Raw genomic sequence first — 15,431 nt, forward strand, 5'->3', positions numbered from 1 at the left:
GATTTGTGACCCTGAACCACAAAACCGGTCTTAAGTCGCTGGGGTATATTTTTAGCAATAGCCAAAAAAACATTGTATGGGTCAAAATGATCGATTTTTCTTTTATGCCAAAAATCATTAGGATATAAAGTAAAGATCATGTTCCATGAAGATACAGGTGGTTCTCAATAAATTAAAATGTCATGGAAAAAGTTCATTTATTTTAGTAATTCAACTCAAATTGTGAAACTTGGGTATTAAATAAATTCATCGCACACAGACTGAAGTAGTTTAAGTCTTTGGTTCTTTTAATTGTGATGATTTGGCTCACATTTAACAAAAACCCACCAATTCACTATCTCAACAAATTACAATATGCTGACATCCCAATCAGCTAATCATCTCAAAACACCTGCAAATATTTTCCTGAGCCTTCAAAATGGTATCTCAATATCAAAAACTGCTTCTCAATATCATTAACTCGTCGTTATCTTTAGGTCACGTCCCAAAACCATTCAAGCTAGCGGTTATTAAGCCTCTTATTAAGAAACCAAAACTAGATCCTAGTGAACTGGCAAATTATAGGCCTATTTCAAATCTTCCATTTATGTCTAAAATTTTTGAAAAAGTTGTGTCTGCTCAATTGAGCACCTTCCTGCACAAAAATGATCTGTATAAAGAATTTCAGTCAGGTTTCATGCCCCACCATAGCACAGAAACTGCACTTGTTAAAATTACAAATGACCTGCTTCTTGCGTCAGATTAAGGCTGCATCTCTGTCTTAATTGATCTTAGTGCTGCAATCGACACCATAGATCATGACATAATCATAGATTGATTACAAAACTATACAGGTATTCAAGGGCAGGCTCTTAGATGGTATAGATCCTACCTGTCCGATCGCTAACATTTTGTTTACTTAAATGGGGAGTCATCTCATTTATCACCAGTAAAATATGGAGTGCCACAAGGATCCGTCCTAGGTCCCCTTCTATTTTCAATATACACAATATACCCCTTGGTAATATTATTAGAAAATACGGAATTAGCTTCCACTGTATATATCTCAACGAGACCAGATGAAGCTTCAAAATTATCTAAGCTAACAGAGTGTTAAAAATGTAAAAGATTGGATGACAAATAATTTTCTCCAATTAAATTTGGATAAGACAGAGATATTAATTATTGGACCAAAAAACACTACACAGAATCTTGTACATTACAATTTGAAACTAGACGGATGTACTGTTACTTCCTCTACAGTCAAAAATCTGGGTGTTATATTAGACAGCAACTTGTCTTTTGAAAATCATATTTCCCATGTTACAAAAACTGCATTCTTCCATCTTAGAAACATTGCCAAGCTACAAATCATTTTTTCTGTTTCTGATGCAGAAAAGCTGGTTCATGCATTTATGACCTCTAGACTGGACTATTGTAATGCACTTCTAGGTGGTTGTCCTGCTTCTTCAATAAGCAAGCTACAGGTAGTCCAAAATGCAGCAGCTAGAGTTCTTACCAGGTCAAGAAAATATGATCATATTACCCCAATTTTACAGTCTCTGCACTGGCTACCTATTAAGTTCTGTATCAGTTACAAATTATCATTACTTACTTATAAGGCCCTAAATGGTTTAGCTCCGGCATACCTAACTAGCCTTATACCACGTTACAATCCATCATAGCCTACTACGTCTTGTATTAAATTTTCTAAAAATCCTGTTATACGTGCACAAACTGACAGTCACCACTTATAAGCTATTACTAAATATTGTAGAAACATAATTTTCTTTAAAGTTGCTTTGTAATGATTTGTATTGTAAAAAGCGCTATACAAATAAACTTGAATTGAATTGAATATCTCAGTTTGGTTCACTAGACTAGACAATCATGGGGAAGACTGCTGATCTGACAGTTGTCCATAAGGCAATCATTGACACCCTTCACAAGGAGGGTAAGCCACAAACATTCATTGCTAAAGAAGCTGGCTGTTCACAGAGTGCTGTATCCAAGCATGTTAACAGAAAGTTGAGTGGAAGGGAAAAAATGTGGAGAAAAAAAAGATGAATAACCAACTGAGAGAACCACAGACTTTTGAGGATTGTCAAGCAAAATCTATTCAACAATTTGAGTGAACTTCACAAGGAATGGACTGAGGCTGGAGTCAAAGCATCAAGAGCCACCACACACAGACGTGTCAAGGAATTTGGCTACAGTTGTCGTATTACTCTTGTTAAGCCACTCCTGAACCACAGACAACATCAGAGGCAGCTTACCTGGGCTAAGGAGAAGAAGAACTGGACAGTGCCACAAACTGATCACCTCCATGCCACGCCGAATTGAGGCAGTAATTAAAGCAAAAGGAGCCCCTACCAAGTATTGAGTACAAGTACAGTAAATGATCATACTTTCCAGAAGGCCAACAATTCACTAAAAATGTTTTTATTGTTCTTATGAAGAATTCTAATTTGTTGAAACAGTGAGTTGGTGGGTTTTTGTTGAATGTGAGCCCAAATTATCACAATTAAAATAACCAAAGACTTTAACTACTTCAATATGTGTGCACTGAAATTATTTAATACAAGGGTGTCACAATTTGAGTGAATCACTGAAATAAATGAACTTTTTCACGACATTTCTAATTCATTGTGAAGCACCTGTATTTTGTCAATTTCCTACTGTAAATATATCAAAACAGCAATCCTAATAAACCATACATCAATGGAAAGCTTATTTATTCAGCTTTCAGATGATGTATAAATCTCAGTTTCAGAAAATGTACACTTTTGTGGTCTATGGTCACATTTAAGTGCAAGTTTATACACAGTTCTGCTAAATGAAGCAACAATGTGTTGACTTTCTTTTCTGTCTTATCTGACCACGTGTGTTTGAATCTCCAGAAAGGATTTTAAATCAAGCCAGGTTAAAATATACCAAACCAGGAAAAAAAAATTGTGTTTGTCAAGCCATTTCAGTGTATATCAGTGTTTACATCAGTGTATATCAAAGGATAGACATATCTCATAGTATAGATATGTAGTCATTTTCTGTTCTGTTGAGTAGGATATGGTTTCAGTGAGCCAGTAGATGAGTGATGATTCAATCAATATAAGACAAAACTCACTGTTCACTGAAGCGGGCCCTCGAGATCTCTCTGTTGAACAAATGTCAGTGTGACAATTTACATTTACATTTGGACTTACAACTTAGAATTTTTTAAAGGCATTTTGTCTCAGTACCTCTCCATCTCAGTGCACCACAGGATGTCCTCTTTGTCATTCATGAAGACAGGGAAGTGCTGGTCTTTGCCCTGCTTTATGGAATTCGACCGAGTGGTGATGGTCCGCACCTTATCAAACTATAAAAAAGGCAAAAAGAAACTGATTTAAACTGCTTTATCCAGAAATCAGTCGAGGGTTGGTCGGAGAAGTACCTTAGCTGTCCTGCCATGCTCCAAACAGTCTTGGAGGTCCAGTTTATCAGTGCACATGGCGGTCAACGGTCTGAGAGGAAAAGGAAATAGAGGGGTAAAATGATGAAGTGAGAGATTAAATAATGAAATGAATGAAGAGTCCATGTCCAACTAACCTGTTCATGCCAGGCAGGTTACCCCAAAAGTAGCGAGCTCTGTGTGCAGCAGACACCTCCTTGGCATCGATCATCACTGGGTTGCACTATAATACATAAACAAATAAATAATAAATAAATAAGTGCTGACAAACGATTCATCGCGTTCCAAAATAAATGTTTTTGTTCACATAATATATGTGTTTGTGCTGTGTATTTTTATTATGTATATATAAATACACACTCACACAGTATATATTTAGAAAATATGTATGTATATATTTATATTATAAATAAATATATTTAATATACAAATATAAAAATAAATATTTTTCTTAAATATATACACAAATATATTATGTAAACATAAACATTTACTTTGGATGCGATTAATCACAATGAATCGTTTGACAGCACTAATAAAAAATAGATAATAAAACATATCCTAAGCCTTTGTAATATTGACTTGCAAGCAGATAATGGGTTTATTCGTTTCTACACAGCGGGTAATTTTACCACTAGGTGGCAGCAAAACCTATTGGTTTGTACCAAAGCCCCACTGACAGTAAAAGACAAATTCAGCACAGTTTAATCATTGTGTTCCAACACCTCTAAAAAGCGAGAGATGTCCCTCTTGTCGCTGACACCCATAGCCACCACATTCTCAAAGAGCCAGAAGAACGGCCTGTTATCGCCCTCTTTAGGGCGGGCCTCATGTAACAGCCGGTAAAACTCGAAGAAGAGTCGACCCGTGCCCTCTGAAACACAAAAAGGAAGATTGAAAATCATTAAGAAAACTCAATATGACAATTATGGTAAATATGTACAAATATACGAGCTGTGTTATAAATACAATTGAGATATACAGGACGCCACCATTCAAAAGTATGGGGGTAGTAATATTTTGAATGTTTTTGAAAAAAGCCTCACCAAAGAATGCATTTATTTGATAATACTGTAAAATATAATTACTTAAAGTAGTATTATTATTATTATTTAAAGGAACTGTTTTCTATTTTAAAATACTTTAAAATGCAATCGATTCCTGTAATGGCAAAACTGAATTTTCAGCAGACGTTATTTACAGTGTCACATTCTAATGCGCTGACGTGGTGCTCAGGAAACATTTCTGAATCTTATCGTTATCAATGTTGAAAACAGTTGTAATGTTTAATATGGAAACCATGATACATTTTTGTAGGATTCTTTGATGAATAAAATGTTTGAAAGAACATGGAATTAGAAATATTTTGTAGTCTTACGGACCCCAAACTTTGAAATGGTATGTGAAAGTGTAAACACTAATACTAAAGACTAAGGCTAGAACACACAGCTGAATAAACTCCTACCGTAGAGACCTTTTCTTGCAGGATTCACTATGGACAAGTCATTGCAAGGACTTCCACCGATGACGAGATCAAAAGGACCCCATTCCTGAATCTGTGGATGATGCAGAAGAACAGATTAGACAAAGAAAAAAAAGCAATAGAAAGATTGATCAATATAAAATATTGTCGACGTAATCAAGTAGGAAACCTATATGGTACAAAGACAAAAAAATACCATTCACTGAAAAACAAATTAGAGAAATTGTTACCCTGGAAGTTCTAAGCTGAGAAATCCTATTTATGATCCCAGTACTCTCAAAGGTTTTTGTTAAAGGTCAAAAGTAAGTAGTTTTTGTGCAGTTTTATTAGAGCTGTACTTAAAGAAATCGCCAAGTTACCAAGATGGCCACCACATGTACAGACTTCAACAGTGAACTGAGGTGAAGGACGATACTCACGTTTTTACGGGTGACGTTTCTCACATCACCCACGTACATGATGCGTCCCTGGTGCCGAACGATGCCCACAGTGATGGAGTCCTCGCACACTTCTGAGGCCACGTAACGCTCCACCTGGATACCCAGCTCCTTCAGAACCAGCAGCCCTGGCAGAATCACAAACACCATCACAACCTACAACTAAGAGGCTTATTTAATTTTTTGCTAATTATTGGACCGTTTTATTGAAGTACGCAAGTACTAGTCACATGGCATTTACAGCCTTTGCCCTAATAATAAAAATTTACTCACCCTCAGGTCATCAAAGATGTTCACGTCTTTCTTTCTTCATTCGAAAGGAAATTAATGTTTTAAAGTCAAACATTCCAGGATTTTCTCCATATAGTGGGCTTCAATGGGAGCCAGCGGTTTGAAGGTCAGTGCAACATCAAAAGGCTCTACCCGATCCTAGCTGAGGAATAAGGGTCTTACATAGCAAAATGATTGGTCATTTTCATTACTTTTTAACCACAAATGCTCATCTTGCATTAGATGTGCGATGCACATCTATGACTTCACATGATGTAATCAAATTGGAAAAGTCACGTGTCGTTAGTTCTTTGTCTGTGTACTATGGCTCAAAAAGGCAGGGTAGGGTGAAAAAATATACAAATACATTTTTTTGTAAAAGGGCGTTTCTTTGTGGTTCTTTCTTTGTGTTCTTTGTTTCTTTCTTTGCATGTTCACTGGGGCGCTACTTCTGCCTACAACATGCATGACCTTTCCAACGTGAAGTAGAGCTAGTGCAAGATGAGCATTTGTGGAAAAAAAGTAAATCATTTTTATTTATTTTTTTGATAATGAAAATTTGCTTTGCTAGATGAGACCCTTATTCCTTGGCTGGGATCATGTAGAGACCTTTGAAACACCATTTTGGACCATCAACTCCTTGATGCCTATTGAAGCCCTAGAAAAAACCTGGAACGTTTTCCTCAAAAAACCTTTTCGACTGAAGAAAGGAAGACATAAACATCTTGGATGATATGGGGGTGAGTAAATTATCAGGCATTTTTCAATCAAGCATCTTTTTATTGGTAAACACAACAAAACTGAGTGAACAACTAAGTCTGTCTAAAGACATTTCATCCTCGTGCCAAATTCCTGATTGTGTAAATTACTTTTTAATCGACTGGATTTCATATGTGACTGCAGTTTCTTGATGGATTTTAAATTATATTATAGTGAAAGTTTCACTGAGTAGTGTCTTGTCCACCAAATATGCATACGTCACAGAATAATCAGGCTTTAATGACGAACATGGACCGTCTAGAGAGTCAAAACTGTAAAATCACACATTAGAACGTGAGCGTGTCGACGAGTGGCCAGTACAACAGTTAAACTAAATGCACTTTAAAAGCCAGGATGAGTGCAACGTGATCAGCGCTGTTTTCTGCTGAGAGGATGAAAGGAAGGGCGGACATTCTTCACTAACCTGTTGCGATCCCATCAAAAAGTGACAGGACGCGAATGGGTTTTCGGTTCTCTGCCAAAACCGAAGGGTAGAGCCTTGGTGGTTCCTGAAAGAGAAGAAAGGAGGAGTGAAAAAGGAGGGTGGACGAGAGACAGACAAGATAAACAGAGAGAGAGAGCCCTTTAAAGCACACTGCTCTGGTAATGAAAGAGCACCTGTCTGTACATACGGTCTGTAACTAACAAAGAGGCCTTTACATTAACCCAGTCCAGTAACAAGGGCTTATTGTTGAGCGCCTGTACAATAAACGCTGTGTCACTGGCCAGTTTCATTAACCATTTTCTTGTGATTAAGTGTGGCTGCTTATCTCTGGTCTTTGTTAAACATCTTAGTATTCAATAACGCTGACAATAGCAAACGCTAGCTAACCTGTACGGTAGTCCATTTAAAGAGGGCAGTGTGTAAGCTAAAACTCTATGATGTTAAGATGTGTACTCAGTGCACAAAGCACTGTGACTGTGTAACACTCTCTGGCTGCTCTTCAGCACAATGGCCGTTAGCCAAGCTGCTCTTTCACATGGTCTGGAAAGCAAATGTTTCAGGAGTCATATAATTACATAATAAAACTCTCAAACCATTCACATTTACACTGTAAACCACACCAGTTTTGATTAAAATGCTCACAGCTGCTCAAACAATGCGGCACTTCAAAAATGATGTCACTATGTGATTCCAAAATGATCTCAATTAACCCTATGGTTACTGTTAAAAGCTTTTATTCAAAGCATTTTCATGTTTTTTATTTATTTTACATTACGTTCCATTTTCAGTCAATCTTGATTGCTGGATAGAACGTTTTATATACTGTAGATTGCACTTAAAAAGAGTAATTTGTTGCCACTGTCATTTCTAGAGCTGAATATGAACTGACAAATAATCTATATTTACTTCATATTTTCCGTGACTTTCCCAGGTCTGGGAATTACAAATTGAACATTTCCTGATATTGCCAGACTTTCCATGAGAATTCGGACTGTTGTTCACTCAGACAGGCTTCAGAATGTCCCACAGGAAGGAAGGGAAGATTAGAACAATGTGTATTTTAGGCTAAAGTGCTTATGAAGCCGTCAAAAGTTATTGTACAGGACAGTTCGAAGCTTTGGGGTCTGTGCAATTTTTTTTTTTTTTAGGAAACTAATACTTCTATTCAGCAATAATGCATTCAATTAATCAAAAGTGACAGTGAAGACATCTATAATGTTACAAAATATTGTAACAACTGTTTTCAACACAGATAATAATAAATGTTTCTTGAACACCAAATCAACATATTGGAATGATTTCTGATGGATCATGTGAAACCGTTGACTGGAATAATGATGCTGAAAATCAAACTCTGACTTTGGAGGAATAAATTATATTTGAAAATATTTAATCATGTAATCATATTTTAAAATGTAAACATATTTCACAATATTACAGTTTTTCATGTCGTTTTGATTAAGTAAATGCAGCTTTGGTGAGCGCAAGAGACTACTTGTAAAAACATACAATACATTTTATTAACCCAAAACGTTTGAATGCTAATGTATTTTATTCATATACAGGCTGGAATCAAGTGTGACATTGAAAAAATGACTTTTTTAGTCTTTCAAGAATCATTCAGTTGCACATTATGTGATTAAAAATTATGTAGGTTCAAGGCTAATGCTTAACACAGTGAACCAGAGAGCTTGTCTGATAATATGATGGAGAGTAACAATTGCTAATGTAGGATTGGTCACTGATAATTTTAAGTGGAGTATCCCTTTAAGCTGGGGCTTTTTGTTGCTTACAAAGTCCTGGTCGTGATTGTTGGCAAAGAAGTGCTGCAGTCTGCAAGGCCAATCCGCTCGGCGCTCCAGCAGGCCGTATTGAGCCTTCGGCCCACACATATAGCAGTTCCAGGGATCTTCTTTAATAGCTGCCTGTGCCGCGCCGGGCCCCACTAACAGATCCACACACTCCACACAGAAACACCTGCAGGAGAACAAAGATAGAATGGAGGAATCAATGCAGGATTGAGGTAGAAAATGGAAATAATACATTTTAGCTCACTGCTGAGAATCTGTCTCACCTGCAACAGTTATTATTTCCACACATGAGCACTTCTCTCCCTCCACAGCAGATAGTACAATAGGACTGGTAGCCATCGTCGTCATATTGATACGCACATTCTAGGAAGCAGTTCTATAAAAGGACAAACAATTCAAATAGGAATTCATTCGTATGAAGAGGTATACTGGGCATATGTGGCTGACAAATGAAAAACACTTGCCATTTCAAAAACGTATGGTGGTAGTTTAGTACTTATATTTGATCGTGTTGAATTTTTTTTAATGGGTCATATGATGCGATTCAAATTTTTCCCTTCTCTTTGGAGTGTTACAAGCTCTTGGTGCATAAAGTCTGCAAAATCTGTAAAGTTGCAAAGACTGAAGTCTCAAATCCAAAGAGATATTCTTTATAAAAGTTAACAGTCAACCACTCCCCCCTAAAATGGCTCGTTCTAACACGCCCCCACATCTCTACATCACTATGTGGGAAGATTTGCATAACGCCACCCAAACGTTCACGCAAAGAAAGAAGGCGTAACTTTTATTCTCTCAGCTGCCATGTCGTGGAGTCACTGTGTTTCATTGCAAAAGCGAAACTACTTTATTTGGCCTTCCAAAAAAGGACACGACTAAAAATCAGTAGTTAATTTGTATTTCAACACAAATATTCAGATGTGTGCTGCGCATATTATGGAGGACGAGCATTGATTCCTGAACCAGTAGCTTGCAATGCATCTTTGGCACAACGGCTGTTTCTATAAAGTGAGGCAGTTCAAACTTTGCAAGGACAGTCTGGCGCATCTGACTCAAAGCCTGTAAGTACATTGTATATATTTAAGTAGTTTGCCAACGATGATTCAAATCCGAGTTTTGAGCAGTGTAGAGCAGGCTTGTCTGTTGTTTTTCAAATCACAAATGGAGACATGGTTTCATGTTTACGCGGCATGATACACAACGCAACGTGTAAAAAGACATTTTAAGTAATTGTAACCAGTAATTGTGACCCCACTGGATGCAACTAAAGCCTCATTTGTAATAGGTTCTACTGGTTTTGTCTCGTCTAGTGATGTCCGGATCAAATTTAACTGAATCTGAACCAGTTCACAAAATCGAACTGAATAATCTGAAACAGTTTGCGTCTCCAGTACGCACTAATCCACAAATTACTTAAGTTATTCGGTTTATAAACGTGCCTTACACTCTGATGCGAAATAAACCGATATCCTGAGCTTTTCTGTTACTCCTAACAGTACATTGACTGAACTTCTAAAAGAGAACTGATGATGGGATGTGCACGAGCAGAGCAGCTGGAGTGAATCTTGTGCTGCTGGCTTGGGAGACAGCATAGTATGTTAAGGGGAGTAACATTTCCATCACACACTTGAGGCATTCGGCCAATCACAATGCACTGGATAGCTGGCCAATCAGAGCACACCTCACTTTTTCAGAACAACGAGTCTTGTAAAAATCTACGCGTTTCAGAAGGCAAGGACATAGAGGAGAAACAATAATGTACATTATATGGAAAATAATGTGTTTTTTTAACCTTAAACCGCATAAACCCATTGCATTACACAACATAATGTTCTTTTTAGCAGCATCAAATGACCCCTTAAAAAATATAAATATATACAAATTATTAGCAAGCAGGATAATGCCAATCCATTAAAATATTTCAACTCATTTAAATTCAAGTGCTGTCAAATGATTAATCGCGATTAATCGCATCCAGAATAAAACTTTTTTATTTTACATAATATATACATGTGTGCTGTGTATATTTATTATGTATATATAAACACAAAATGCATGTATATATTTAAGAAAAATAAGTTACGTTTATTAATTAAATATATTTATATAGGAATATAAATTTACACGTGTAAATATTTTTTTAAATAAACGCTTTATGTGAGTGTATTTATATATACATATTAAGTATACACATTACACACACATACATTGTGTAAACAAAAATGTTTATTTTGGATGCAATTAATCATTTGACAGCACCATTAATTTCATAATTAAATGCTATGGATGGAGCAATATAAGAATTCTTTCCAGTATTAAAATGATGAACGTTAGATGGTTGATATTAAAAACTATTGTTTCCACCGCAGTAACTTTACTCTGGGCCGTTACTCGGTGTGTTTTCACCACAGGAACCAGGATCTAAATAAAGTTCCGGGTAAGAATTTGCCCCTCAGTCCCTGCTCGCGTGGAACAGTAGTACTTTTTCAAAAGTCCAGAAGGTTCTGGGGGTGGGACTTGGGTGCTGGTGAACATGCTGATTGGTTGAGTTCATGCAGCATTGTATTTCAACCACCATATAAAACTTACAGCCAACATCTTTTTGATTGACTCAATTTGTCTCAGTACTTTTTTTTATGAATGTTTTGCAATGCAAATGATTATGTACAGCATACAGTATGTAACATCTGTTTTCAAGTCACAGACAATAAAATCTGCCAGTAATGTGAATGGACATGATAAAATTACAATCAAGCAAACAAAGCATCCTTCAAGGAAGTAGGAAGCAGGAATTTCCTGGCTTTTACCTTACAGCTTTGGCACATTCCTCCAATGAAGAGTGGGTGCTCCAGGGAAACATTAAGGCTGCCACAGGAGATGCAGATGTCTGGAAGTGTTCAAAGTGAGAGAGAGATTTTAGCAGAGGCTCTAACACTGACCGACAGCCAGTTATGAAACACATCTCAATCTGTGTGTGTAACACATACCTTCAATGTTTCTACATTTCTGACGAACTTCGTATACAAGCCTCTCTGAAAAACAACAGAAAAATAAACATACAAAAACTGGAAAAACTCCCAGTGTTTCACATATTTGGCCTAATTCAACTTGACATCTTCTTGAATGAAAATTTCAAAGGTTTGCATTTACATCACCTCGACAATTAAATTTTTTTATAGACAAAACACTGCCATAGCATAGCATGCCATCATTTTTATTAACTGATATAATGCTGCTAATTGTAGCGGTAATATATTTAATTTGTAGTACATGTCAGAAATAATTGATGATGGACAGCTGAATAATTGAAAGTCTTCAGTACTGAACTGGATTAAAAATTAATGCAAGGTTTGGAGTCAGTTATTCCAGTTGCCACATTGACATTTGTTAATCCCAAGACAAATTAATTCATCATACTAGCTGACATTAGTTCAAAAATGTCAACAAAACCGCAGTTGCTAGATTTGCTTCTTTGAAATTATTTATGTTTTGCAGTGGTATAGTGAAAAATTAAATAAAAATACATTTCAATTTGCATAATGCCTTTTGCAATACACGTTGTATTAAAGCAGCAACAGTGCTGTAGTAAAAAAAAAGAATACCGTTTACATATTTCAAGTTTTTAACGAAATTAATAAATTAAATAAAATTTTAATTTTAAAAGTGACAGTAAATAAATGTATAATGTTACAAAAAATTATATTTGTTTTCTTTTTCTTTTTTTTAACTTTGTATTTATAAAAGAATCATCAAAAAAAAAAAACTTTTCCACACAAACATTAAGCAGCACAACTGATGTTTCTTGAGCATATTATAATTATTTCTGAAAGGCTTCTAAAACTTCAGCTTCACAATCACAGAAATAAATGACATTTTAAAATATTTTTAAATAGAAAACAGCTCATATAAATTATAACTGTATTTCACAATATTACTCTTTTTGAACAGTACAAACCTTTGAACGGTAGTGTATGTTATATCATGGATACTTTATCATTTAATGAGATTATTATTGCACCACTTTTTAATTGTTTTTATTAAATATTAAGCAGGTGTTATTATAACTAAGGTGAAATATAAAGCCAAAACTGTTGCAAGTGAAGTGAAACTCTTGGCTCTACATGTAAGCCACAAAGGAGATGGTGCAAGCCTGCTCCAGTTTTCCTGTGTTTGAGTGTTTAATAAAGCTCCCTGCTGATTTAACAGCTCGTCTCTTTATTACTACTGTTAGGTTTTCCTGCCCTAAAACATGGGAAGTAATCTTTAGAATGTATTACTAGAACAACAACTGAACAACATGTAGGTGAAAGTGCCATTTTGAAGCTACTGTGTGTTTGAACATGTGCCACAATTCAATAGAAAACAAGTCTCTTTTAACTTGTAGGATTAGACGAGACCCTTGTCATAGTTCCAGACACACCCTCTTGTGTTTACTCTGCCGGCTGAGGAGATGAGAGCGCTAATCCAGATTTAGCATGTGCGGGTGTGTGTTTACGAGCGAGGAACCCTTTGAACTCGCTGGCCTGGTTCAGTGAGAGTATCCGCTCACCTCGAGTCCGCTCGTCGATGATGTCTTTGACCTTGGGTTTCTCTGTGGCTGTGCTCTTGCGGGGCTTTTTTGCTGGTGGGGGCGTGTAGGCCGCCGCCTCTGGCTCCACCCACATCTCTGGATAGCCTTCCTTGTAGGGGTTACGTTCCTCTGAAAAAGTCACAATGGTACGTATAGCTATTGGTTAATGGATAATGTAGTGTGTCTATGTAAACGTCCAGCGGTCAGGATCATTTTGATTTAACCAGTAACAGAACTGAATTCCTGGCAGGCTGGCATGTGTACAAGCTTAATGGATAAATATCTAGTAAGCATCTACAAGAGATATTAAAAAGGCAAAATTCTCCAAAATCTCTGAACCGAGGAACTGTCCATCTGAAATCTCAGCGGTCTGCAAATTTCTGGTTAAAAGCAGCAAACTGAATTTGAACCTTTCCTTTAAAGTCAGCAACAACTCAATAGCATGAAGAAACTTGGAAATAACGTGAATGTTACCCAAAAACGAAACGTGAAGTTTTGAAGAATCTGCATGCATATCTTTTCCATACAATGACAGTTTATTAAATGAAAAGATAATTAGCATGACCCTTATGACTTGTTCGCTATATTCCAAATCGTGTTGAGCCAAATGGGCTTTGTGGGAAAACCAGACAGAAATTGAATTCATTAATCGCTGAAACCTTGCCCTCAAATGAGCTGTCGACACAAACTGGTGCAACTTGACAATTGAGTCATGGAGTTGTGGACAAATCAGTTCAGTTTGTGAACCCTATCAACTGGTTCATGGAGGAGAACTTGAACTCAAAATGAACAACTCATTCCCTGATTCAGTTCTCAAGTGTAACTCTGAATCAGTGATTCGTTCACAGTGGTCTTTAAGTTAACAGCTCACTAGATGGGAAGTTAAAGTGGCTTCAATTTTATTCTGATTCTCCCACAAAGCTATATAATGAAGACACATCACATGCATCATATGGACCACTTTTATGGAGCTTTTTGCTTATAGGAAGCTTATAGGAATAGTCCACCGAAAAAAGGATTCTGTCATTAATTACTCAACCTCTTGTTGTTCCAAACCTGTACGTCCTTTATTCATCTTGGGAACACAAATTTATAAATTTTTATGAAATCCAACAGCTTTCTGACCCTCCATAGTTCGCAACTGTGCTGCTACATTCAAGGCCCAGAAACATATTAAGAAAGAGTATTAATGAAAGAGTAATCAGTGACAGAATTTTCATTTCTGGGTGAACTAACCCTTTTATAAATTAAGTCATTATAGACTGTCGTTGTAACAGAGTTGCATGAAAACCTCATAAGTTTGTGTTTTCTAAGTTTATAAGTTTTCTTCGCCAAGCAAGAAGATATCAATATGAAACAACAACAGCAGTCTTACCTTCAGGCGGCTCTAGACCTTTAGGTCCTGTGGGTTGAAATCCCGTCATGGCCCATTCAATCATCTGTTTGTTTTGCATGTCTACTGACTTAGAAGTGTCAGTGTCGTCACTCTCCGGGCATGTGAGGAAGGTTTTGCCTGCTCTTGTGCTGGCAACCTGCAAAGCACACCATTCAAACATTCTCTTTAGAGAGATTTTTGCTTGGAATATAATAATAAACAACAGAAGATCTGATTTGTTCAATCCTTGATTTATACCACAAATAAATTCCTACCTGTAGCACTTCAAAGATGGCTTTCTTGTACATTGGTTGTTTATTGTAGGTTGGCTGGTGAAAGGCGTTGTGGAAGGAACTTAAAGGCAACAGTTTCTCAACACAGACCTACCAGGAAAAAAAATGAAGAAAACATTTAGATGAATGTTCCGGGTTACAATACAACCTCTGTCGACAACAATGGTAGCATGATGCTGAAAACCAGAGAAAAGTATGACTTGTCCCTTACTGTCAACAAATTCTGTCACAAAAGCTCAAAGGATAGTTCACCCCAAAAATTTCAATTTTGTCAAGTTATTATGTTCTTCCAAACTTGTATGAATTTCTTTCTTCAGTTGAATACAAAAGAAGACATTTTTTATTAAATGGCTGCTTGTAGCCATTGACTTCCAACATTTTTTTTTCCTTCTATAGAATTGAATGGCTACCAGCAACTATTTGGCTACCAATATTGTTTGAAACCACCTGAAGGTAAGTAAACGATGACAGAATTTTCATGTTTGGTTGAACTATCCCTTTAAATTGCATTGTTTCCTGAAAATCAAAGTAATTCATTTAAGATTTAACTCGTTTTACACC

At 36.5% G+C, this 15,431-nt stretch overlaps 1 protein-coding gene across 8 annotated transcripts in view; it reads right to left on the reverse strand.

The window, feature by feature from the left end:
* The window catches only part of dnmt3ab (DNA (cytosine-5-)-methyltransferase 3 alpha b), a 54,792-nt gene that overhangs the window by 1,416 nt on the left and 37,945 nt on the right, over positions 1–15,431 (reverse strand). For 3 of the 8 annotated variants that reach the window (XM_026285883.1, XM_026285881.1, XM_026285887.1), the window contains 15 exons: positions 14,853–14,960; positions 14,578–14,734; positions 13,182–13,331; positions 11,620–11,664; positions 11,440–11,519; positions 8,899–9,011; positions 8,618–8,801; positions 6,804–6,888; positions 5,333–5,478; positions 4,896–4,986; positions 4,156–4,304; positions 3,568–3,653; positions 3,413–3,482; positions 3,219–3,337; positions 3,104–3,133 (listed from right to left, as the gene is read on the reverse strand). In XM_026285883.1, the coding sequence (XP_026141668.1) occupies positions 3,104–3,133; positions 3,219–3,337; positions 3,413–3,482; positions 3,568–3,653; positions 4,156–4,304; positions 4,896–4,986; positions 5,333–5,478; positions 6,804–6,888; positions 8,618–8,801; positions 8,899–9,011; positions 11,440–11,519; positions 11,620–11,664; positions 13,182–13,331; positions 14,578–14,734; positions 14,853–14,960 (1,613 nt within the window). The remainder of the gene's footprint in view (positions 1–3,103; positions 3,134–3,218; positions 3,338–3,412; positions 3,483–3,567; positions 3,654–4,155; positions 4,305–4,895; positions 4,987–5,332; positions 5,479–6,803; positions 6,889–8,617; positions 8,802–8,898; positions 9,012–11,439; positions 11,520–11,619; positions 11,665–13,181; positions 13,332–14,577; positions 14,735–14,852; positions 14,961–15,431) is intronic. The other 5 variants (XM_026285884.1, XM_026285889.1, XM_026285886.1 and 2 more) reach the window with 3 other exon arrangements.

This window comes from Carassius auratus, chromosome 17 (genome assembly GCF_003368295.1).
Source record: "Carassius auratus strain Wakin chromosome 17, ASM336829v1, whole genome shotgun sequence".
NCBI classification, from domain to species: Eukaryota; Metazoa; Chordata; class Actinopteri; order Cypriniformes; family Cyprinidae; genus Carassius; species Carassius auratus.